The sequence below is a fragment of the Leptonychotes weddellii genome, chromosome 1, assembly GCF_054177405.1.
Source record: "Leptonychotes weddellii isolate Sample4059 chromosome 1, ASM5417740v2, whole genome shotgun sequence".
Lineage (NCBI taxonomy): Eukaryota > Metazoa > Chordata > Mammalia > Carnivora > Phocidae > Leptonychotes > Leptonychotes weddellii.
Genome location: NC_138369.1, coordinates 99,597,417 through 99,623,747, shown reverse-complemented (window position 1 = coordinate 99,623,747; position 26,331 = coordinate 99,597,417). Strand labels below are relative to the sequence as shown.

Below are 26,331 nucleotides of genomic sequence, written 5' to 3'. Positions count from 1 at the left end.
AGTTAAAGAAAAACTGTGTGGCTCATCTCTCTCAATCAAATTAAAACCCACAGCTAGCTTTTTAATTCATCATCTTTTACCATTCAGTAACTTCAGTCAAAGTAAAGAAGTAGTTTTTTCCAGAGTTCTCAAGTTAAGTCAGAAAAGTCCTGGCAATAAAGAGGAATAAATGAAGCCCCCCCTATTCTGACCAGCTATGTTTTCCTAAGAAAATAAAGGTGTATTACCAAAGGTCCAATGTCTTTCTCTCAAAAAATGAACCAGTCCAACTATAAAAAACACAAATTACTTTTTTTTTTTTAAGATTTTATTTGTCAGAGAGAGAGACAGCATAAGCAGGGGAAGTGGCAGGAAGAGGGAGAAGTGCGCTCTCTGCTGAGCAAGGAGCCTAATGTGGGACTCGATCCCAGGACCCTGGGATCATGACCTGCGCCAAAGGCAGACACTTAACCAACTGAGCCACCCAGGCATCCCACAAATTACATTTTAGTTAAGATTTAGCAACATAGGGGCGCCTGGGTGGCTCAGGCGTTAAGCGTCTGCCTTCGGCTCAGGTCATGATCCCAGGGTCCTGGGATCGAGCCACACATCGGGCTCCCTGCTCTGCTGGAAGCCTGCTTCTCCCTCTCCCACTCACCCTGCTTGTGTTCCCTCTCTCGCTGTGTCTCTCTCTGTCAAATAAATAAATAAAATCTAAAAAAAAAGATTTAGCAACATATAAAATTGCTTCCTGTTTCAGCATATACTACCCAGCTTTGCTCAAGAAATCATACATAATTCCCCAAACAGAAAAGAAACTATAAGATCTATATTATAGATTAAAGAAACACTCCACAGGCTTCAATTTATGTATGTATCATGAGAATACTCCAAACTGCTTGAATGAATTATCAATTATAATTCTTTTTGAAATTACATTTGATCAACTAAAACCTGTGTAAAGCTTCACAAATCCTTTCACAAATCTCTGCTGCAGAGCAAAGAAAGTTTCTTTATTCCAAAAGCGACCAAGAGGAGAATTTCATGACACATTCATTGAAAGCGAGTATCTCCATATTTTAGAGTTTTCTTATACTAAAGTAGTAATAAGTCAGGATATGAAGTTCCCTAACCTTGAATATCCTATTTGAAAACAGGTGTCATATGTAGGTTTTATAGTTTAATTATAACTATATTTCATATACACAAAAAACATTTGTTAAAAAGTCTGTTGAAATGGTATTGATGGCTGCCATTTACTTCCTTAGTTCAGCAAGTTCAATTTCTGAAATCTCCTAACTACAACTAGAGCTACCATATCTTGCCAGTTAGGTGGCCAATCTGCATAGAGAGCTATTACCAACTCCTGGAAGAACTTCTTTACCCTTCTGATATATGTTTTATCTGGGAAGAACCGGAAGTACAGGACAGGAGTAATAATTTCAAATGAAAAATTTAGGCCAGCAAACAGACTACCTAAGCATTATAATTAAGGATAATTGTTCCACTTTGCAAAGTGTGTCACAACTATTTTTAAACATATTGGGGGAAGCCTATGTCTGATCTACTCCCTGAACTTTGTCCCTGGAATAAGCATGATACAAAATTAAGAATTCTTAGAAGGGACCCAGTGTAAATTAAAAGCAGTAACAACTTATTCCACATTCCTAATCAAAAAGTGTTGGCTTGCTTTTTAACTTATGGAACATATATTCAAAGAAGCTGAGATTCAGGTTCTATGTTTGACAAATAGTCACTAAGTGTATACCGTATACAAAGTACTACTAGGTGCTGAATACATTAGAGAACAAAACAAGCATGTTCCTTGACTTCAGAGAACTTAACTGTCTAGAGTGGGAGAAAGACCTTAGAAAGACATTAAATGATAATAATAGAAGAAACAATCATTTTGTGGTTATTTCCTGTTTGTACTGCATCTCTCTCAGTGGGTAACTGATCACACCCTTCTCTTAGGGGTATTCTGCAGAGAAACTCAAGTTTTTGTTTAACTACCAAAGACAACCAGTTGTAGCTGGGAGAAATAATCACATAGGATGATAGACAATTTTATGAACTTCACCATGAAAGCTATCACGGAATTTATACCAAGAAGTACAAAATATTCGTCTATACATGCATGTTGACAGGATAATTTCTAATCATAGGGTGGGAATTCACCAGTAATTTTTCTAGAATCCTGTTCATAACAAAAATCCGTGATGGGGGCGCACACACACACACACACACACACACACACACACACTCCATCTTTTCAACTGAATTTTCTTATCCTAAATTTATTTTGAAAACATCAGTGCTCCAGTGTGCAGTGTTACTTCAATTATTCTTTGGAGAATAGAATCTAGAATGAACTTCATTTATATTTTAAGATTGGCAATGAATTTACATTCAAGTTAACCTTCAGTGTGAATTATTTCCAGGTACAGCTTGTTTCCCTAGGCGGCTGAAAGTATACAAAGTACTGAGAATTTTGTATATATATATATACAAAGGTATATATATCAGCAAGGAAGTGGGAGGGAAGGGGGCGGCGGGCGAGGAGTAAAAGTTCCCGAAAGAAATCCCCATGCCTCGCCAAATTTTAAACACACCCAATGCTCCTATACCGCCCCCTTTCCTTCCGATCTGAGTTTTTTGCTGCCTACTTCGTTTCCGTGCATATTTGAGGAGCTATTAATTGATAAATATATTTTTAAACCATTTCCTTCCCCCTTTTTCTGAAATATTTGAACACGTTCCTTCGTAGCTTGTTATTTCTGCGTCTAGTAATAATATTCCTGATAGAAATGTATACCCTTAGGAATTCATTTTCTTTCTCAACAGTTACAATACTACATTATTATGTCAGGTGCCACAATCCCCGCCTTCCAGAAGTTAGTACTTTGTGGCCAAGTAACTTCTTTAACTTTCTAAAACGAAATACCTAAAAGACGGTATCATCACCGGATCATCAGCGCTTCCCAAGTTCCTACCTGTTGCGGGGACGTGGTCTGAAGGGATGAATCAGATTTGCCTAATGCGTCCTTTCCCTTTTCCACCCACTGTCCCTCTCGCTTTCCGCTGCGACTCCTGAACGCACGTCACCCCTGCGGATCCAAACCCCACGGCGGGAACCCCCAGCCTGGGAATGGACCTTGGGGGGTGAGGGGGCGGACGTGCCCGGACCCGGACTGAGCCAAGGTGCAGCTCCTACTTCCTGTAAAGCCAACGGAGCGCGCAAGCAATGCCCTAGAAGAGAAGGCGCGCTGGAGAAAAAAAAAATACTTTAACTCCGCTTCCATTCTGGAACACAGAGGTCTGGGGCGGCGCGGCAAGAGCAAACCAACTCGTTCCCGGGCCTCTCCTTCCCCTTCCCCGCCTCCCCTCAAGTTGTCCAATTCTCTTTCGCTTCCTCCTGGTCGCTCGGCAGGCACGTGGTCGCTCCCCGCCCTGCCCCCGCCGCGCCCCTCCCGGCCTTCCAGTCCTCCGGCCCTTCCTCCCAACGCTGCTCTCTTCCCCTTTCCGTTTTCTCTTCCGCCCCCGCTCTCCATCGTCCTTTTTGATTGGTCGAGCGCACCGGAGCCTGGTTGGCCAATCGGAGAACTGGGCTGGCGGTGATGGGCGTGGTCGCGGCTCCGGGGCCCTCAGATCGAGGCTGCCTCCCCCTTTTCAGCCGGCAGCACATTCCGCCGCCGTTGCCGCCGCCCGGCCCCGCAGTTGTCTTCGCCCGAGCTGCGGTCGCGCTGGGGTTAGGGCGGGGGGGGCGGGCGGGGAGAGGAGGAGTAGGCCGCGGCGGAGGCAGGTGAGAGGAGGAAGGAAGCGGCGGCGCGGCGGGCATTGCAGCTCAGGCGGCGGCCCGGTTCCTGGGAGTGTCGGTGCGGCGTGGTGGTTGGGGCGGATCCCGCGGGGCCCGGGCGGGGGAAGGAGTCACCGGCCCGGCCATGGCGGACAACGAGAAACTGGACAACCAACGGCTCAAGAATTTCAAGAACAAAGGCCGCGACTTGGAGGTAAACTCGGGGGCGCCGGAGGGGTGGGGGCTGTGGGCCTCGGGCCGATCTCCGCCGGGACTCCCGAGTGTGGGGAGTAGGGGCGGGTGCCGCCGCCGGGCCGCGGGGGAATGGCGCTGGGGGCCGGCCCGTCCGTGACGCCTCTGCGAACGCGCCGGGAAGTTTGTGTCGGGCCTGGTCCACCTCCGCCCGGGAGCGAGGTACTGGGGTACGGCCGACGCGGCCTAGGCCTGCCCCGGGGAGCCGGCCCGGCGCGGGGGCGAGGGGCTGGGCCGCGCGGCGGGGAGGCCGGGCGCGGCGAGTGCGGAGGAGGCGTGCGTGTGCCGCGCTGCCCCGGCCGGGCTGCGGCGGCGATTCCGGCTTTCCACCGGGCCGCGACGTCTGGCGCCGCGAGGAGGGCGGTGGGAGGTGCGGGGACGAGTGTGTGGCGACCGAGTGGGGCTCGGAACTTCCCCTGCGGGGTCCGAGTCGTCTCCACTTAAAGGCATTTTTTCTGGTCTTCCCGACTCCCGCTTTACCCCTGCCTCCCCCCAATATCCAAACTACAGGAGTCAACTTCTCCGTTGAAAAAAACACCCCCGGCGTGAGAGGCCATCCTGGTGATGCTAACAGTGCCTTCCAGCGGCCTGTGTTTTACTCTGGATATAGCTGATTCAAGATGTGGCTCACGGTGTGCCCTCTTCCAGGCAAAGAATACCCCTTATTTCAGCTTGCACACAAATCTCTTTATCCCCTCCTGAGAGACCACCAGCTGCATTCTTATATAGAAAGTCCACAGGGTTATACAAAGCTGTCATCCTGTAGTCTACAGTATCCTTTCCCTCCACCTGCTGGTGGTAGTAGTGGGGGATGGGGTGGGCTATGGAATGGCACCATCACGTTTTATTATTTTAAAAGGGTGAAAAAAAAAAATCTGCAGTATCTTCGATACAGCTTTTCCCGAGGTTGTTAGGCTACATGAGGTGTGTGGGTAAAACACATACACACAAATCACAGAATTTTGATGGAAGACTTCTTCCCTTTAGTTTTAAGAGTCTAGGTAAATCGGGTTTGTTTGTTTGTTTTTTAAGTACTTGGATCCTGTATCTGAATCAGGAGTTTAGCTTTTAAAAGAGTAGTGGCCAAGTAGTATTTTTTATATTGTCCCTCTATCCTTTTTTATCCTAAAATCTTGAAATTCCCATCACCTGTTTCTGAACTTTGAGCATTTGCTTGACTGAGATAGTAACTATTTTTTGGGCTTTTCACAACGCCATTCAATCTCTAAGGTAATTTGTGTTTTTAGTGGGTTTCATAGTTTGAGGATCTATTAAATATCTGGGGCTGTGGTTCTTAATTCTGTGATTGTTTTAAGGTTAATGTGAAACATTACCCTGTGATCTTTTTTTAATGAAAAAATTTTAACATTTTTACTGAGGTAATTCACATGCCATATTTCAAATCAAACAATGTTAGATCACTTTAAATGTACAATTTATGATTTTTTCATTAAATTTACCTAGTTGTGTAATGATGTGATGAAGAAAATTTTTTACTAATATCAGTACTTAGGATGAAAAGAATTACAAAATTTAAAAACATAAATACCACAAATTACAAAATCCCCAAAAATAGCAATTAGATGCTTGGAAAGTTCAAATCCTTTCCCCCCACCTACATTTCTGGCTGTATTTTTTTTTTTTTAGACAGCTTCATTGAACTGTAATTCATATACCATACAATTCACTTATTTAAACTGGCTTTTGGTGTTTTCACATAATTGTGCAACTATTAGCACAATCAATCTCAGAAAATTTTTTATCACTCCAAAAAGAAATCCTAACTCATGAGCAATCTCTGTTCCCCGTTACTCTCTGTCCAGATTTGCCTACTCTGGATATTTCCTATAAATGGAGTTATACAATGTGTGATCTTTTTTGACTGACTGCTTTTAGGTAGCATAATGCTTTCAAGGTTCACACACGTAACAAAAATGTAACAGTGCCTCATTCCTTTTTGTGGCTGAAAAATATGCTGAATAATATTCCAGCCTATGGATATACCACATTTTGTTTATCCATTTACCAGTTGATGGACATTTGCATTGTTTCCACTCTTTAGCTATTATGCGTAATGCTTCTATGAACATTTATGTACACATTTTTGTGTGGACCTGTTTTCATTTCTCTTTGGTTATATACTGCGGAGTGGAATTTGTGGGTCATATGGTAACTTTATGTGTAACATTTTCTGGGACTGCCAAACTGTTCTAAAGGGGTCCCCCCCCCTTTTTTTTTTTGGTAAATTGGTGTTTCCTCTTAGTGTGAATTTCTTATTAGTTTACTCAAGATTGTGATGACCCTATTAGAAGAATATAATAAATGATTTTTAAAAATAACTATAAATACACATTAACCAGATTTTTTTTGAGACGTTTATAGTGCCTATGGGCATCCTTGATGACTTTGGTAACCCTGGTGTACAAAAGGAATAGGGATATTTTCATTTAAGGAAATAACATGACTCTAATGGAAATTGTACTTTCTCCTCACTTATTCAAAGTCACATATACCTGTAATGAGATAGCAACTTCTTTCATCATCCTTGGAGAACACTAGAATGGCCTATTTTGTGTATTTATTAATTTCATATATGGCTGTGCCCCTCAGAATACTTAATATGCCCATAACCGTCCCCTCCAAATATGGTTACTATGTTTTGCTACAACAGAATCTAAGAAAGTACTGCTTTTGGTTTAGGTCTTAATGATGACATCTGTTTCATTGGGAGGTTTTTGTAAAGAAGTATGGACCTGGGGCGCTTGGGTGGCTCAGTCGGTTTAGCGTCTGCCTTCAGCTCAGGTCATGATCCCAGGGTCCTGGGATGGAGCCCCGTGTCAGGCTCTCTGCTCAGTGGGGAGCCGCCTTCTCCCTCTCCTCCCCACAAGTTCTCTCTGTTGCTGTCTCTCTCTCTCAAATAAATAAATAAAATCTTAAAAAAAAAGGATGGACCATGGCTGTCCAGTGAATTTTATTTAATCCAGTACATTCAAAATACCAATATAACATCAGCAATGTAAAAAAAAATTGGGTTATTTTATATTCTTTTCATATTAAGTCTTCAAAATCCAGTTTGTATTTTACATTTAAAGCATATCTCAGTTTGGACTAGCTACATTTCAGCTGCTTAATAGCCACATGAAGCTATTGGCTCTCTTATTGGACAGCACAGATAGAGAACAACATATAGAATGAGGTAATTGTACCATTTTTCAGTTTGATCTAACATTGTTTGATTTGAAATAGAGTACAAAGTCCTAGAGTTTAGTGTAATCTGGTGATCTCTAACTTTGTGACCTTGAGAGAGTCCCTCAGTCTTAACAATTTTTTAATCTGTTAAAGTAGAGGTACTTGACATCTGCTTCATGAGTGTTGTGAAAATTAATGGGTTAATGTTAGGAAGATGCCTAGCAGTTCTCTGAGCATTTTATCACTTTTAGCTTTTCTGCTTGGGGGTTAGGGTCATTTAATAGGATTCATTGTAATTGATTCTTTTACTCCCTTGTTTGCAATTGGCTCTTTGTTTTTTCTCTGTGTCCATACAGAGCTTAAGTTACATTTAACTTATAATTGAAGGGGAAAGTTTTTAACGTAGAGCTCTATAATTCCTCATTGAAGAGCAGTTTGACCACAGGGAACTGTTGGCCCTTCTAAAGTCATAATATCTAAGTGTTAGAAGTTGAAACTCATTCAGAGCTTTCAAAATGATAATCATTCTTACCTATCAGTCTGCCATTCTGGCTCTTCCAAAATGTGGTCATGCTAAGTTCTTGAAACACAAAAGCATTAAAGAAGGCATATGTCAGTATCCATTTAAAATAATTTATGGGAATTCTCAGATGATATTCAAGGCTTGGCTGCTTTCTTGCAGTGTGGTAGAGGATCATCATTATTACTTTGAGAAAAGTAACCATAGAAAGGGTACACTGAACGCAACACGGGAAATGGGTCAGTGACGAAACTTCAAATAAAATATTTGTCAGAATAGAGCAAATAAAGCTCATCTAGTTTATGTTTTAAAAGTAAAGGGGGGATTCTTTTGTAGACTTTCCAATAATCTGTGATTTTTATAGAAGTTCTGAGAGTATCCAAGTTCTAATAGAGCATAAAATGTTGGAAAATAATTAGATATAAAAACACAACTTTAAGAAAAAGACTTACCCTAAAAATAAAAGAATAATAAAACATTAAATGACTGGAAACTTGTGATTGTCCACACAACATAAAGTATGCAGTGAGCTTGAACTTTAGGAAAAAAACAGTTGCTTGGTTGGCAAGAGTTTAATAAATTGATCAGCTAATTTGTTGTTTTTAAATGGCTTTGGTAGTTTGTAACTATACAGAGTGAAAAGCATTGTTAAGCTATTAAGTCTTGTTAACTTTTAGACACTGACCTCTCTCATCACAAATCTTGGAACATATTTACTATACTTAAAATAACTACAGTCTAATTTTTCATATAATAGTCCAAGCATGTGACAATATGAAATACCTGATAGAAGTATAGTTAGGAATTAAATAATTGTTTTTGTGCTTTCCTGCCAGCTTTCTTGGTTTTACAAGGCAGTCAATTAAAGAATTGCTTCATTGATAATTTTCTTTGAGCTATCAAAATGTCTCCGTTTTTCATAGTCTCTAGTATGTCAAATGAATATATATACAAGATTGGGAAGAGTTGTAGGAGTGATTTAACTTTAAAAGAATGAAAGTACTTTAGAAAAATGTGTAGGTAGTTTTTAAGCATTGATCTCTAATATCTGATAGTTACTGTGGGTCCTCAAAATATTTTCAAATGTTTTCTGGAGCAGCATTCATCTACTTAAGGACTGTAATGCTGAAATGAGAGTTTGTTGTCCAGTCTAATCTTGAATGATGATTTTGGTACTTGCTGGTTTAGTTTTGGAACAGAGAACTATCACTGAAACACATATTGTATGTGCTTTTAATTGAATTCTCATTTCTCTCAGTCTAATAATAGGAATTATTCATTTTATAGAAGAAAAATCCCTAGAGTTAAGTAACTTAATAGTATCACACTTAAGGGAATGATTTTAATTCAGGTACGTGTCCAAAGTAAAGTCTGTATATTTATACCATACCATATTACTTGTTTTTAACTTCTTTCAGCCTTGATACACAGGTCTCAAGTTGCTTAAAAGTTTATAGTGAAAGCATAGTCCATGGGGTATAATAGGTATTCAGTAAGTGTTTCCTTTTTCTCCCAGAGAGATTTTTGGAAATTGTGTATCTTTTGTGGACTTTAAACTCTAGAGAAACATTTATAGGCTTTCCATTTAGATTTAGTAGAAGACAGGGTTAGGGGAGACTCCCTTTTTTTTACAGTTAATGTGAGAACAATCTTTATATGGCACCTACTGAATAAGAACAATATTTTTGTGCTTCTAATGGCCTTAGTTCAGAAGTTTTCAAAGCTTTGGGGGCTGAAGACCTGTTTATGCTATTAAAAATTAGGGGCCCTCAAAGAGCATTGTTTGTGGGTTTCTGTTAATATTTATCATTTCAGGGGCGCTTGGGTGGCTCAGTCATTAAGCTTCTGCCTTCGGCTCAGGTCATGATCCCAGGGTCCTGGGATGGAGCCCCACATCGGGCTCCCTGCTTGGCGGGAAGCCTGCTTCTCCAGAACTCCCCCACGCTCCCTGCTTGTGTTCTCTCTCTGGCTGTGTCTCTCTCTGTCAAATAAATAAAATCTTCTAAAAAAAAAAAATTATCATTTCAGAAATTAAAACTAAGAATTTAAAAAATATTAACTCAAAAAATAATAATGAAGCCATTTTATATAAACATAAATTTCTAATGAAAAATAAATTATTTTCTAAAACCCAAAAAACTTGGTGAAAAGAATGGCCATGTTTAACATTTTTTTTGAGGTCTCTTATGTTTGGCCAGAAAAGATAGTTGGATTGTCCTATTTCTGAATTCAGTCTTTTATGGTAATGCTGTTTTGGTTGAAGTATATGAAGAATATCCAACTTCACACAGGCAGTTGGAGAGGGAGGGTGTTAAATAGCCTCTTCAGATAAATATGGAAATTTTTGTTTGATACTATATCATAACTCCACAAAATAATAGTTTCTTAAAGTTTGGTTGTAATATGAACTCTTAAGCCACATCAGTGAGCCTTTCATACTCTGTTATGTTAAAATTTATAGGTCTGTCTTGCACTTGGAATATATCTTTTGCCATTGCCTGATTTTGTAACAGTATGTATTGGTCATTTGGAAAATATTAGTTCACAGAGTAATGCTGATCTTGCAAATGCTGACACATTTTTTTATACAGTGAAAATTCACAATTATTGGCAATTAGTGTCACCAAATAGTTCATCAGAAAAATCTTAAATATTGGAAATTTGTGAAGCTCACAGTGGTAAAAACAGGTTTTCCAAAATTCTTATTTTCACTTGAAAGCTTAAATTTTATCATTAGCAAGAAACACCGTTAGTTGTTTCCCTTGAAGCCATAAGCTCACTTTGCTCATTTTTTGAAAACATACGCCAGACACTGTCTGAATAGCCATAATTTGTCTGTCAGTCATTCTTTCAAGTAAAAATGGTGTTCCATGAAAAATGGTATTTCAATTTGCAACTCAATCATAAGAAACTTTTTCCTTGAGACAGTCATCGTACTGCAGAAGTGGATATGCTGCAGAAGTAGTTTATATGTAATCCCCATTTTATCACAAAATTTTAGAAAGAAAAGGCAGGTTTTTAATAAAGGTAATTTTTCACTATTTCATCAAGGACATTAAGTGGAATGAACTGGCCTTTTGTTGTTGTTGTTGTTGTTGTTGTTTTTTACCTGAAATACAGTGAGTACTCATACAGCCTGATGACATTGCTTTAATTCATGCTAAAGCACCAGTAGTTTACCCACTGCATTTCATTGCTGTGCAAATATTAGCACCATAATAAATATTAGTAGTAATATGAAAATAGTTTTGATCTGCAAACCCTCTGAAAAGGTTTCAGTATTCCCACAGGGATCTATTGATCACACTTTGAGAACCACTGTCTTTGTTTATTAGTGTTTCTTCTGTAAGAGGTGACCGTCACTTTAATAAAAGCTCTTTAAAGGCTTTATAGTATCACACTTAAAAAACATGGACTGTTGAGTCACTTACGCCTGGATTTGAACCCTGGTTCCTCCATTTAATAGTTATGGAAGTTAATCTCTCTAAAGCATTTATTTTTATTTTTATTTTTTAAATCTCTCTAAACCATTTAAATGTTTAATAGTGCCTGGCATATAGTATATACAGAGTGAATGGAGGCTCTTTTTATTTCTTCCAGCTTGCTTCATCGTTCATTATATCCAAATAACCCCTTGTGTTCCCTGTCAGAATAACATTTTGTTTGCTCTTCCTTTTGTACCACTGTGTACCATAATTCAGATCACATCACATGAATTGGGGAAGGCTTCCTTTTCCGTTCATTAGCACTCAAGTAAAAGCCTTTCTCCTATGTGCTTCAACCAAATTGTGGCAAAATTACTAGTTTCTGACTTCATTTCTGTAATTCTGGTTGTAAGTATTTTGTAACTGTTTTTCCACAAGATTGTAAATTTAACCAGAAAGTAGTTTTGATTCACACTGTTTAGTACCTGTGTTGAAAAACGACGGTCATAGACATGCTGGTAATACAAGAGTGGCTTAACTACTTAAAACCTAAGCTTTTTCTATTACTGTTTATTTACTGTTAGACCAAAATTTTATTAGCTGTCACTTTTGCCCTAAATTTAATTTACATTAAACCTAACATAAATTACATTTTCAATAATGTGTTCTGAAAAACCTGGAATTTTACTACATCTTTATTAACAAAAGTCAGAATCCTAAGATTTTGTGGGATTTCATAATTTGGTGGTAGACATATTTTTTAATATTAAAAAGCAAGTCATATTCTATCTCAGTTTCCTATTTTATGAAAACTTCAGTTTCTCAGTATCCACTCTTAATACTTGTTTTAGTTTTTATAGCATGTCTTTGTGATTCCTTAATGTAGGTATTACATAAATTTGTTTAGTTAATGGTAGTTGTATCCTGATAGCTTCTACAAGTAGCGTCTACTTGGTTGTATTAAATGACCCTGTCCTCTTTGCCACCCATCCTGCCTCTTTATGGTGGTCCTCTGTGGTCACTTTCAGCTGTTGCTGGTCCAGAAAAGCAAGCAAATACAGTCTTAATATTTTCAAATAATTGTTACATTATTCTTGGTTCTTTAGTAACTATGAAACACAGTATGTTTTGGCTCTCTTTAGAACAGTGGCTTTAGGTATACCCTAAACTCTCCCTTCATCATGTTGATTATTAGTATTAAAAGTTAAGTCTGATAACTTTAGGCTGAAAAAGCTGAATTTTATACTATGTAGTTATGTTTCAGGGAACAGAAACCCACCTCACATTAGTTTAAGCATTAGCTTTCATAACCCAGTAAGTCCAGGGCTACAACTGGTATTAATTGTGGTGAGAGTTCTCGTGAAAGTCTGGGGACGATTGATCAAGATTTGATTGCATACTTACGCCTGAATTAATCACTTTGGGCAGAGGAATATGGTTCTGTGATTGGCCAGCACAAGCTGTGTGTGTGTTAGAGAGGAATGTTGGTATTTTCACTTAACCCCCAGATTTGCCACAAGAATGAGGGGTATGATAGAGTAAGAAGAAAGGAAGAAAAAATTTACTGAAGACAAAATTATAAAGCAGCACCCTTCGCTATAGATGTACAATGGTTCCTTACTTTGCCTTTGAATATTATGTGGGGAAGTTCATTATATTACAAGTATAGCTAGAATTGAGTTCATTGTTGATCAGCTGTTTACTCCAACTTCTTATATCAGAGTGTTCACATTTTTTCTGTTAATGTTTTAAATAATTTTTCCCAATTTCCTTTTGTTCTCCAGCTTTAAAACAGTAACAGTATTATCCCCAAATGATGAAAAAGCTTAATTAGGACCAGTAAATAAAAAATATCACCAACATTATTACTCATTAGGGAAATGCATATCAAAACCATAATGAGATACCACTTGAACCTAGTAGGATAGGTTTTTTTAGTAATATGAAAACAAACTTAAGTAAACAAAAAGATAGTAACAAATGTTGGTGAGGATGTAGAGAAAGTGCAACCCTCCTACATGGCTGATGGGAATATAAAGTGGTGCATTCCATCTTGGATTGTAGTTTGGCAGTTCTCGAAGTTAGACAGAACATGTGACCCAGCAGTCCCACCCATAGGTATAAACCCAAGAGAATTAAAAATAAGTGTCTGCACAGAAACTTGTACATGAACGTTTATAGTATTATCCATAATAGCCAAGCCAGACAACCCAAATGTCCATCAACTGATGATGGGTAAGCAAAATGTTGGCTATGCATACAATGGAATACTATTCTGCCATAAAAAGGAATGAAGTACTGCTGCATGCTACAACATGATGAACATTGAAAGTATTTTGCTGCCTGAAAGAAGCCAGTCAGAAGAGATCACATATTCTGTAATTTCAATTATGTGAAATATCCGCTATAGGCAAATTCATAGAGACAGAAAGTAGATTAGTAGTTGCCCAGGTCTTGGGGAATGACTCCTAATGGGTATGGACTTTTTATGGTGAAGACAATGATCTGGAATTAGATGGTGGTGATTTATGTGCAACTTTATACTAAAAACCACTGAATTGTACACTTCAAGTGGATGAATTGTATGGTGTGTGAATTATATCTCAATAAAGCTTTATTTTTTTTAAAGAAGTTTTAAGAGAAATAGGGACCGTGACAACTTTTCATTACCTAAGGTCATCGGTCACCTCTTGTTATCTCTTTTTTACTGACTTCTCTGTCTACCCTTCTCTTTATTGGATTCATTTGTTCAGCAAATACTCAGTTTATATGTCTGAGGTTCGGTTGTAAGCAGTGAGGATAGAACAATAAATAACACAGGCTGAATTCTCATAGAGTTTACATTCTAGCAAGTCCAGATCTCTCAGATCCCTGCTCTAAACTGACCCTGTGGGGATATATTCAACCACTGTGAGGTAGTGTTGTGGTAGATTTCTTACCTTTCTTTTCTAAACTCAAATTTACAATGAATAATATACCTCAAACATGAAGGGAAAGGACATCCTAAATGTTTACTGTCCAGTAACTCTTCCCTTGAGATTCGTGGAAAAGCCTGATTTTTTAGAGTGGGAGCGCCTAGGATTACATTTCTTTTTTTTTTTTTTTAAGATTTTTATTTATTTATTTGACAGAGACCAAGCGAGAGAAGGAACACAAGCAGGGGGAGTGGGAGAGGGAGATGCAGGCTTCGCGCTGAGCAGGGAACCTGATGTGGGGCTCGATCCCAGACCCCGGGATCAGGACCTTAGCCAAAGGCAGACGCTTAACAACTGAGCCACCCAGGCACCCCTAGGATTACATTTCATCAGATATATGCCATTAGAAAAGCTTAATAATTTTTTGTAACCTTAATTTCTGTAAAATTAAAATCCTACCTAATCGGTACTTGCTTTGATTAAGCTTTTAAGAATGCAAGGAAAGAGAAGTTTCTTTTAGACAGGGTTGTAAGTATGACATTATTTAGTTAATGTCACTCCATTCTTTCTTTTCTGTTAACTTTCTACTCACTATTAAAATATGAGGCACATCATTATTACCCCATTATTAATCTCCATAGTGATTGCCTTATTTCTGCTATTGCTCTTCTCCAATTCATAAAACAACTAGCATGGGTCTTTTAAAAAATGAAGTCATGCCCCTTCTCTGCTTTAGTAGCTTCCCACCACACTTAGCTTCCAAACTCTTTACTGAGACCTTCAAGGCCTTGCCAGCTTTGGTCCCTATCTATTTCTCCTGCCTCTGTCACTTTATTATCTCCCTTACTTATATTCTCATTTTCTTTTAATTGTTCTAACTCTGACACTTCAGTAGCTCTCTTTTTAGGCCCTTCACATATGCTGTTCTGTCTGAATGCTTTCTCCACCCTTTTTTTTACCTTCATCCCTTTTCCTTCACTGCTTGGTTATTTCTCATCCTTTGAGTCCTCAATGTTACTTACTTAGAGATGCCATCCTCCCACCCCACCCCCCTTGTTGTTTTCATTAAGAACACAGCATAATTTGTTAGCGTATTTACTCAGTGTTAATTTCTCCCGTCAGACTAGAAGCTCCCTGAGAGTACAGACCTCGATCTATTTTGTATACCAGTCTTAATTCTCCTTACCGAGCCTGGCATATCAGTGGCAGGGAATTAAATGAAACTTTAAAAAATGTGTGTGTGCACTCTGATTAGAATTAATGACTAAGGGGCACCTGGTGGCTCAGTCAGTTGGGCATCTGCCTTTGGCTTGGGTCATGATCTCGGGGTCCTGGGATCAGGCCCCACATCCAGCTCTGCTCGGCAGCAAGTCTGCTTCTCCCTCTCCCTCTGTGATCTTTCTCGCTTTTGCTCTTTCTCAAATAAATAAAATCCTTTTTTTTTTTTTAAAGATTTTATTTCTTTGAGAGAGAGAATGAGATAGAGAGAGCATGAGAGGGGGGAGGGTCAGAGGGAGAAGCAGACTCCCTGCCAAGCAGGGAGCCCGATGTGGGACTCGATCCCGTGACTCCAGGATCATGACCTGAGCCGAAGGCAGTCGCTTAACCAACTGAGCCACCCAGGCGCCCTAAATAAAATCTTTTAAAAAAATAGAATTAGTGGGCGCCTGGGTGGCTCAGTCGTTAAGCGTCTGCCTTCGGCTCAGGTCATGATCCCAGGGTCCTGGGATCGAGTCCCACATTGGGCTCCCTGCTCGGCAGGAAGCCTGCTTCTCCCTCTCCCTCTTCCACTCCCCCTGCTTGTGTTCCTGCTCTCGCTGTCTCTCTGTCAAATAAATAAAATCTTTAAAAAAAAAAAAAATAGAATTAGTGACTAAATCAAATTTTTTAAATCCAGGTAATTTTTGTCCTTGGAATGGTAAGGGCATGGTAGTTGTAGAAATTTTTTAGAAAAATGGGAAAATAAAGTAATCCTCTATAATCTTACTACTATTAAATTTTTTAGAATGTTTACTTTTTCTTGTGTACTTTTTTCCAAATATATTTGAACTTAATTTGGGTTCTTATGAGAATAACTCATAGTAGAATACAGCCAACTTTCTCCACCTTGACACTTTTGATACTGGGAGCCAAATAATTTTTTGTTGTGGGGACCATCCTGTGCATTGTAGAATGTTTTAGCAGCATCCCTTGTCTCTGCTATAAGATGCCAGTTGCAGGCTCCCTCCCAGTTGTAAAAACCAAATTGTCTCCAGAAATTGCCAAATGTTCCGAGTGGCAAAAATCACCCCAGACTGAGAACCATTGGAACTTAGTTCAGTAAACTTCCCAGAACACCATTATGTCAGTGGATTCCTGTTGTGTATAAAGTCAGTCAAAATTTTGGTATTTCAGGCTGTCAGTTGAGTTTAGCAGATATTTGAATGTTTGCTGTATAAATGCTAGGGAACAGGGGAACATTAAATATTGACCACATTAATTCTTACCTTTTTAGTTTATTCCCCTTTCTCTATAACTTCATCTTAGACTCCTCCCACTTCAGGCAGGTAAATCCACCTTAACTTTAACACTCAGTTTTGCTTTTCTTTCTTTGTTTTTATGGGTCCCTATTGGAAACACCGTCTCATCTTTCCTTTATCTCGCCATTTCTATTTCCAGGTTGAACTGAAGCTTCAGTTGAATTGGAGGCTTCAGTTCAATATGGACCTTGTCTATTTTGTACACTATTCTTAATTCTCATCACAGAGCCTGGCATTCGAATTTTCCCTCATCAACAGTTTGTATCAATCATTCCTTTACTGAACTCTTAGAGTTGTTATTTATGTACCCATATTTTAGTGTTTCCTCATGTAACATAAATGTTTTTACTTGTCATGTGTTTTGTAGAAAAGAGTATTGCAAAAGGATATGTATACACAAACAAATTGGATAACCTAGATAAAATGGATAAATTCCTAGAAACACACAACCTACCAAGACAGAATCCTGAAGAAACAAAATCTAAACAGATCTATAACTAGTAAAGAGACTGAATCAGTAATCAAAAATCTCCCAACAAAGAAAAGCTCAGGACCAGATGGCTTCACTGGTGAATTCTACCAAACATTTAAAGAGTTAACACCAATCCCCTTTAAACTCTTCCAGAAAACTGAAGACAAGGTCACATCCATTCTGTAAGGCCAGCATTACTCTGGTACCAAAGCCAAAGACACTACAAGAAAACTGCAGACCAATATCCTTGATGAACAATGTTGTAGAAATTTTCAAAATACTAGCAAACTGAATTCAACAACATCTTAAAAAGAATATATACGCTGACCAAGTGGGATTTAATCCTGGAATGTAAGGCATGGTTCAATATATGAAAATCAGTGTACTGTACTAAATTAATGGAATGAAGGGCAAAACTACACATTGATGTCCATGGATGCAGAAAAAGCATTTGACAAAATTCAATGCCCTTTCATGATAAAAACACTCAACAAACTAAGAATAGAAGGAAACAACCTCAATATAATAAAGACCAAATATGAAGCCCCAGCAGATGACACTCAATGGTGAAAGATTGAAAGCTTTTCCTATAAGAGTAAGAAGAAAGAGAAGGATGTCCACTTTGACCAGTACTATTCAACATGGTACTAAAAGTCCTAGCCAGAGCAGTTAGGCAAGAAAAAGAAGTAAAAGGCATCCACATTGGAAAGGAGGAAGTAAAATACTCTGTAGACGGTTTGATCTTATATGTAGAAAACCCTAATGATCCTCCTAAAAAAAAAAATTAGAAGTAATAAATGATTTGGCAGAGTTACAGGATGTAAAATCAGCATTCGCTCATAAGGAACAGTTTGAAAAGGAAATTAAGAAACATTGAGTTACAATATCATCAGAAGGTATAAAATGCTTAGGAATAAACCTAACTAATGAGGTAAAAGACTTTCACACTGAAAACTGCAAAATGTTGCTAAAAGAAATTAAAGAGAGCAAAAATAAATGGAAAGGTATCCCATGTTCATGAGTTGGAAGACCTATTATTAAATGTTAGTACTACCTAAAGTGATCTACAGATTTAATGGGAAAGTCCATATGGAATCTCAGGGGACCCTGAATAACCAAAACAATCCTGAAAAAGAAGAGAAAGTTGGAGGTCTCACACTTCCTAATTTAAAATTTGAAAGTTACAGTAATCAAAGCAGTGTGGTATTGACATAAGCCAAACATTGACCTACAGAATAGAATAGGGAGTCTAGAAATAAACTCTTGCATATATGGTCAAAGATTTTTGACAAGAGTGCCAAGACCATTCAGTGGTAAAGGACAGTCTTTTCAAAAAATGGGGCTGGGAAAATTTGATGGCCACAAGCAAAAGAATGAAATTGGACCCTTACTTAACACCATATACTAAAAATTAACTCAAAATGGATCAAGGACCTAAATGTAAGACCTAAAACAAAACTCTTAGGAGAAGGAATAGGACAGAAACTTCATGACATTAGATTGGGCAGTGATTTCTTGGATATGACACTGAAGATGTGTGTGTATGTGTGTGTATATGTATATATATATACACATATACATCTTGTACAAGACAGACAAATATAAAAAACTGGAAATTGAACTTTTTCTGTTCTTACATTTATTTTCTAACTTTTCCAAAGAGATATGTATAACTTCTGAATTTAATACATTTCTCTGTTGTTCAAATATTTGGTAGTGAAACTCCACTGTAATCCCATTCCTTGGAGTTAACAACTGGTTTTTTTTGCCTTAAGGTTTTATTTATTTATTTGAGAGAGAGCGAGCGTGCACACAGCAGGTGGAGGGGCAGAGGGAGAGGGAGAAGCAAACTCCTACTGAGCAGGGGAGCCTGATGCAGGGCTCGATCCCAGGACCCTGAGATTATGACCTTAAGCCAAAGGCAGACACAACCAATTGAACCACCCAGGTGCCCCTGGAGTTGACAGTTGTTAACGATTTCTTATATTTTTTGTGATTTTTAAATTATATTTATGTACTAATTGTTTCAGTGCTTATAATTTAGATGAGGATCATTTTAAAGTGGTAGTATGTTTAGTAGAATTATTTTGAACTGTTCAGTAACTTGCCACGGTTAAATTTGGCCTCCTGTTTAATTTACCTTCAGACTTACCTTATACTCTGTCTTGAGTAATCTTTTTACTTGTTAGAGGTAAGAATTTGATTCTGCTTATGAAGACTTGCCCATCCCTAGTAGTGCATATGGATCTTTACTACTACTATTAATAAATACCATCTTGAGAAATCATCAGTTTGAGTAAGCATTTAAAATTTCCCTTTTATTGTCATAAATGGGAAATGTCATAAACAAAGTTGGAATTTATTTGCTAATTGCATACAGTTTGCCAGCATACATGATATTTGGCAAACACATGAATAAGCACTGTGATGGCTGCTTCAAGTGGAAATGAAAGGAGGGAAAGGTGGAAAGGAATGGGAAAACAGGCTTTTTTTTTTTTTTTAAAGACTATTTACTTGAGAGAGAGAGTGAGCAAGCGTGCAAGTGGGGGGAGGGACAGAAGGAGAGGGAGAGAGAGAATCTCAAGCAGACTCCCCACGGGCATGGAGCCTGGACTCGGGGCTCAATTCCACGACCCTGAGATCGTGACCTGAGCCACCCAGACACCCTAAAACAGACTTTTGTAGTTACACACTTTTAGCATTTTTATTGGTTTACCATGTTTATTGGCTTGAACCAATTATTGTACCTACCAGGTATGTTTAAAATGTGATGATCATTTGGGTTGAAAAACACCAGTAATTCAACTTTTCTCTGAGCTGTTCTGTAGATTAGCTTTATATGATTGATTATGATCTGATTGATTGATATGGCTCCTTGCCTACCTTTCTATTCCTTCTGACCTTCAACGGATCCTGCATGCACCATCTTTTATAATCCCCTCTTTTTGTATATGCTACATTTTCTACTTGGAGTGCCTGTTTCTAGATGAGTTTTCATTTATTCTTAAAGATCCAGCTTATATTTCATTTTTACTTACTGTAGTCTTTCTACCGTCAAGAGGAGTATATACATGTTATAACACATTAGATGAGTAAAATCAAGTAATGTGTTATAAATGGTGTTTGGCACCAAATGTTTGCTAAATGTTAGGCTTTATTACTATTTTATTATATTTCTCTGTCATAAATATTACCTCCTCAAAGCCACGGATATGCTATGTCTGGTCCACCTTTGTATTTCTAGTGTTTGACAAATAGGTGATTAATATTTGATTGAGTAAATGCTTCCCAGCCAGCTCTAAATAATAATACAGTAGTAAACCATGTTGTGGGGAGGGGAAGGTTATGTATATTTCTGTATATATATAACTGTTTAAAAATTATTTTCTTGAGATAAAATTTATCTTGCATAAAACCCTCTTAAAGTGTACAATTCAATGATTTTTAGTAAATTTTCAGAGTTATGCAACCATTGCCACAATCCAGTTTTAGAATATATCCCATCATCCCAAAGAATATCTCATGCCTGATTAGTCTTTTAAAGTTTTTTTTCTTTTTTCTTTTTTTTTTTTTTTCTTTTGGTGCTGTTACCTAAATATTAACATTCCTAGGGGATGGAAATAGGCCGTATGAAATAAAATCAAAGTATTACATTCCTTATCTTCTGTATGACTAACATTTGAAATTTTCTCTAGTGAGATTGAGTCAGCCAAACCCTCATATTTTACTCAAAAAATTTTAAAATATTTAAATTTCATACAGTATGTTATTACATCATCATAACTTAAACTAGTAGTTTTTAGAGTTATGGAGAAAAGCTATACATTGGTAAAAAGTGATTTAGAAATTAAGTAGCCACTAGTTAGAAAATAAGTAGCCATAAATTGGAAAAGGAAGGACTGAACCCTGTCCTCAGTAAAGTGTTTAATCCCTAGAATTTAGGATAGTGATAGACACAGTAATTATTTGTTAAATTAAAAAACTGTATTGTGTTCTGTAAGATTCACTTGTTTTGAGTTTTTTGATAATTTCTTGTCCCCTTTTGGCTGAATTTAGGATTTTGTATCTGTATTTATTATAAGCAAAGAAATAGAAAAATACTGGATGATCTGCCTAAACTCTACCCCTTACTCAGTCTCTTTCTCTGCCTCTCTCCCCATCCCCCCATTTACAGCCTTTGTCCTTTAGATAGCTCTTTGGCCTATAAATAAGTCTTTGGCCAGTTTGGCAGCCTTTTGGAATTCTAATTGACAGCTCACTGCATCAGTGTAAGTCATGTGAATTCATAACTATTATATTTGCATGTAGTATATAAAAACTCTGCTCTTTAAGATGAGTAAAAACTTAGAAAAATAAGCCTTATATACCCCTTTCATGGGACCCCAGAGAAATAAAAGTCCTCTATTTGAGTTGGACTTGTGACTTGGTAAATGTCTAAATATCTAATACCACTTTTAAGACTTGCTCTTTTGCAATAAAAAACATGGGTAAATGCTGCCAGGCTGGTGCAGAGGATGTCTTTCTGCTAGTTCATTCAGTCTTCTCTTTACCTTGAAGGTAATAGCTTTTCCTCAAGAGAAGAAAATTCTTTACTTGCTTTCTTGCTCTGTAATAAAGAGATTGTCAAATCTCTTACTTTGCAAATAAATTTCTGTGGGTAGGAATAGCCCAAGGCTTATGTTACTACTACAATGTTAAATTGGTTTGATAAATCCTTTATTAATAGTTCCAGATTATCAGAAACTCCAAATTTAGTAAGATATACTGTAATGGGAAAAAATTCTTTGGGTGTAAATAAAATATTTATGTAAATGTACATATTTAATATTTAATATTTTATTTATGTAACATTTTACTTTAAAAGAAGTTAAAACCCATTATAACTTAATTCCGCTTCTTTAGGTGGAATAGTTACTAATAAAAACTTTTTTTTGACTACAGATACCTGTCCCTCAGAAGTCTACCTTTTATTGAACAATCTTTTAAGTAGTACATTTTACAAGTTGTATTTTCTGTGTTTGAGACATAGGACACAGTTTTTTGTTGTTGGCTACTAAAGTTGTTTAGTGTTTTTGTATTGTGATACAGTGCAAAACCCACTGTCTTGATAATAGTACTTTTTCTTTAGTATGAACCATAGGCTATAAGATTGGCTTGAACTTTTAAGACTTGGGGGAGATAATATGGCTTACTGGTTAATTGGCTTTGTAGACCATCTGAATTCTGATCCTCGCTCTCCCACTTCTAGCACTGTGGTCTTGGCCAGATAATTTAACTTCTCTAGTCCTCAGTTTCCTTATTTATAAAAAAAAGAAACTTTTTTTTTTTTTAAAGATTTTTTATTTATTTATTTGAGACAGAGAGAATGAGAGACAGAGAGCATGAGAGGGAAGAGGGTCAGAGGGAGAAGCAGACTCCCTGCCGAGCAGGGAGCCCGATGCGGGACTCGATCCTGGGACTCCAGGATCATGACCTGAGCCGAAGGCAGTCGCTTAACCAACTGAGCCACCCAGGCGCCCAAAAAAAGAAACTTTTTTTTTAACCTTTTAAGGCTATAATAGTTAAAGGATAGTGAATGTTGAAACTTGTATTATAGTAGTTGGCTAAGTATTTTTATTCATTTTGCAGCCTATCTTATTTGTATTTTTTTATTGAGTCTTCTTTTTTTTTTAAGGGCAAAAGATTCAAAAAGACTTTATGAAAGAAAATGTAAGAGAAAAATACATGAGGGGCACCTGGGTGGCTCAGTAGGTTGAGTGCCCAACTCTTGATCTTGGCTCAGGTTTTGATCTCAGGGTTGAGGGTTCAAGCCCTGCGTTTGGCTCCATGCCGAAGCCTACGTAAAATAAATAAATAATGAAAAAAACACATGAAAAGTTGTTCAATATCATTAATCATTAGAGAAATGAAAAATCACTACATATCTATTAAAATGGCTACATGAGGGGAGCCTGGGTGGCTCAGTCGTTAAGCGTCTGCCTTCGGCTCAGGTCATGATCCCAGGATTCTGGGATCGAGTCCCACATCGGGCTCCCTGCTCGGCGGGAGGCCTGCTTCTCCCTCTGCCACTCCCCCTGCTTGTGTTCCCTCTCTCGCTGTGTCTCTCTCTGTCAAATAAATAAAATCTTTAAAAAAATAAAATAAATAAAATAAAATGGCTACATGAAAAAGATTGACCATTTCAAATGTTGATAAGAATGTGAAGGACTAGAACTCTCGTGTACTGTTATCGGGATGGACAAATATACAACCAATTTGGAAAACAGTTTGCAGGGGTTTTGGGTTTTGTTTATTTTTTTTATTCAGATACAATTAACATACAATGTTTTATTAGCTTCAAGTGTACAATATAATGATTCAACAATTCTATACACTTTCAGTGCTCATCATGATAAGTGTACTCTTAATCCCCTTCACCTGTTTCACCCATCCCTCACCCAACTCCCTCTGGCCACCAGCAGTTCGTTTTCTGTATTTTTTTGTCTCTTTGTTCTTTTGTTTCTTAAATTCCACATATGCGTGAAATCATGGTATTTGTCTTTCTCTGACTTACTTCACTTAGCATTATACTCTCTAGCTTCATCCATGTCATTGCAAATAGCAAGATTTCATTCTTTTCTTAGGGCCTAATAATATTTCATTGTGTGTTGTGTGTGTATATACACGTATATATACATATACGTATATATACACACAGTACATCTTTATTTATTGATGGGCGCTTGGGAAGTTTTCATAATTTGGCTGTTGGAAAGTAATGCTCCAGTAAACATAGGGGTGCCTGGATCCCTTTGAATTAGTGTTTTGTATTTTGGGGGGTAATTATCCAGTAGTGGAATTCCTGGATTGTATGATATTGCCATCTTTAGGTTTTCGAGGAACCTCCATACTGTTTTCTGCAGTGGCTTCACCAGTTTGCATGTCTACCAACAGTACACATGGGTCCCCTTCTTCCACATCCTCACCAACACTTCTTATTTCTTGTGGTTTCAATTTTAGCCATTCTGACAGGTGTAAAGTGGTATCTCATTGTGGTTTTAATTTTCATTTCCTTGATGATTAGTGATGTTGAGCATCTTTTCGAGTGTCTGTTGGCCATCTGGATGTCTTTGGAAAAATGTTCATTCAGTTCCCCTGCCCATTTTTTAATTGGATTATTTGTTCTTTTTTGGTGTGGAGTTGTAGATTATGTTTTTTATATATTTTGGATATTAACCCCTTATCGGATATGTCATTATATCTTCTCCTGTTCAGTAGGTTGCCTTTTTGTTTTGTTGATGATTGCCTTTGCTGCAAAAACTTTTTATTTTGGTGTAGTCCCAATAGTTTAATTTTGCTTTTGCTTCCCATGCCTGAGGGGACACATCTAGTAAAATGTTTCTATGGTTGATGTCAAAGAAATTACTGCCTATGTTTTCTTTCTGGAGTTTTATGGTTTCAGATCTCACATTTAGGTCTTTAACCCATTTTGAGTTTATTTTTGTTTATGGTGTAAGAAAGTGATCCAGTTTCATTCTTTGGGTATTTTTAAAATATGTATCTACCAAAACTCAAATGATCATCAAAAGTTCACTTAAACAGAGATTGAATAAATTGGTTTGGTCAAAAATTGAGGTAAAGATTTCTGGACATATGAGATTACCCAGTACGTTTTAGTTTTAAGAAGGAATAATATTTATTATGTTATTCCTTATATATTGAATATATGTTCTAGTGGGGAGAGGGTAACAATAAAGTTTTATATAGCATATTAGCATGTGATAAGTGGTATGGAGAAAAATAAGGCAGAGAAGAGGAGTAGAGAGTACCCTGTGGGAGAGTTTCTAGATGGTTAGGAAGGAAAAGACCTTACCATGGAGATGACATTTGAAAGATGAGAGTGAGCACTGCAGATAGTGAGGGAAGAGCATTACAGCCTGAGGAATTAGCAGTAGCAGTAATAATAATAGCTAACACATATACTGTTATGTGCCAGGAGCTATTTAACTCCTTTACATATATTAACTTACTTAATCTTTATAGTATCCTATGAAATAGGTATTTTTACTGTCCTCATTTTATAGATGACAAAACTGAGGCATTGAGAGCTAGTAAGTAGTATGCCTGAAAATTGAACCCAAGCAGTTTGGCTCTGGAGTCCATCCTTAGGAGTTGCTGTATAGTGTATTAGTGAAGGCCTTGAAGAGAGAGAATTTCCAGTGTGTTAGAGGAATAGTAAAGTTAGTGCAGATACAGCAGAGTGAATCAAGAGAATGATAGGAGCTGAGGTCTGAACCGTGGTAATTGGAGAAGGGATAACGTAGGAAGATTTGAGTGGACTTAAACCACTTTAATGACTGGGCTTTACTCCAAAGTGGAGAGCCTTTGATGGTTTTGAACAGGCGAGTAACATGATCTGACAGACTTCTTAAAAAGGGGTTCTTTACTGAGTCCTTCTTCAGAGTCTGGGTACAATTCAAGAGGACCTGGAGAATTAGAAAAAATTACATCTTTATTTTCACTAACTTCTAACAGTGTTTCCTTCATTTAATAATGTAGCCAGTAAACCTCAGTAGTTATTAAAGTTACCTGTGACTTTTTGTCACCACCAGTAGAAAATTATTGTTGCAGGATATCTTGAAATATCATTTAAGGTCAACATTACTTTGAAATTATGGTAGTTATTAGACTCACTCACTGTTAGATCCCACTTAATGTGATAATGAAGCACATATATTATAGTTTGTTTTTTCATATATATATATTTTTGACAACTGTAGATCAGTATAATTGTTTTTCTTTGTAATCTTATGTATTTCTTATCTCTATTTAAAAACTATATGGGGGCGCCTGGGTGACTCGGTTTAAGCAACTGACTCTTGATTTCAGATATGTTGTGGGATTGAGCCCTCTGTTGGGCTCTGCGCTCAGCGTGGAGTCTTCCGGAGATTCTTTCTCTCCCTCCGCCCCTCCTTCTATTCATGCTCTCTCTCAATAAATAAGTAAATCTTTAAAAAAATAAAAACACTATGTGGAAGGTGTTCATTGATTTCACCAGATTGTCAAAAGAGACTATAGCACTCAAAAAATAAGATTCCCTGTGAGGATTGCTTTGGTTATTGTGATAAGAACGAACTACAGAGAAGGAGGGCAAGAGCAGAAAGAGGGGTACAAGTTAAGAGCCTTTTGCAGTAATCTAGGTGAGAGTTAATGGTGAGCTGGACCAGAGTAGTGACAGAGAAGGTAGTGATATGTAGTTGGATTTCAGATAAGTTTTGAAGGTTG

The 26,331-nt window shown here is 37.8% G+C and overlaps 2 protein-coding genes and 1 long non-coding RNA gene across 6 annotated transcripts in view; 2 read left to right on the top strand and 1 right to left on the bottom strand.

Annotated features, from left to right (window-relative positions):
• Positions 1-3,354, bottom strand: part of PPM1L (protein phosphatase, Mg2+/Mn2+ dependent 1L) — a 398,046-nt gene extending 394,692 nt beyond the window's left edge. The window contains exon 1 of the mRNA XM_081828884.1: positions 2,973-3,354. The gene's annotated coding sequence lies outside the window, so the exon portion shown is untranslated. The remainder of the gene's footprint in view (positions 1-2,972) is intronic.
• Positions 1-26,331, top strand: part of KPNA4 (karyopherin subunit alpha 4) — a 160,521-nt gene that overhangs the window by 97,523 nt on the left and 36,667 nt on the right. The window contains exons 1-2 of one of the 4 annotated variants that reach the window (XM_081828827.1): positions 3,657-3,989; positions 4,538-4,675. The exons of 1 other annotated variant lie outside the window; for it this stretch is intronic. In XM_081828827.1, coding sequence (XP_081684953.1) covers positions 4,592-4,675 — 84 coding nt within the window. In that variant the 5' untranslated portion in view covers positions 3,657-3,989; positions 4,538-4,591. Of the gene's footprint in view, positions 1-3,656; positions 3,990-4,537; positions 4,676-26,331 lie in introns of those variants that run through there. 2 more of the 4 variants (XM_081828839.1, XM_081828831.1) reach the window with 2 other exon arrangements.
• Positions 15,568-19,945, top strand: LOC145723094 (uncharacterized). The gene is made up of 2 exons (XR_014147927.1): positions 15,568-15,735; positions 15,947-19,945. It is a non-coding gene; the product is annotated as an uncharacterized LOC145723094 (long non-coding RNA).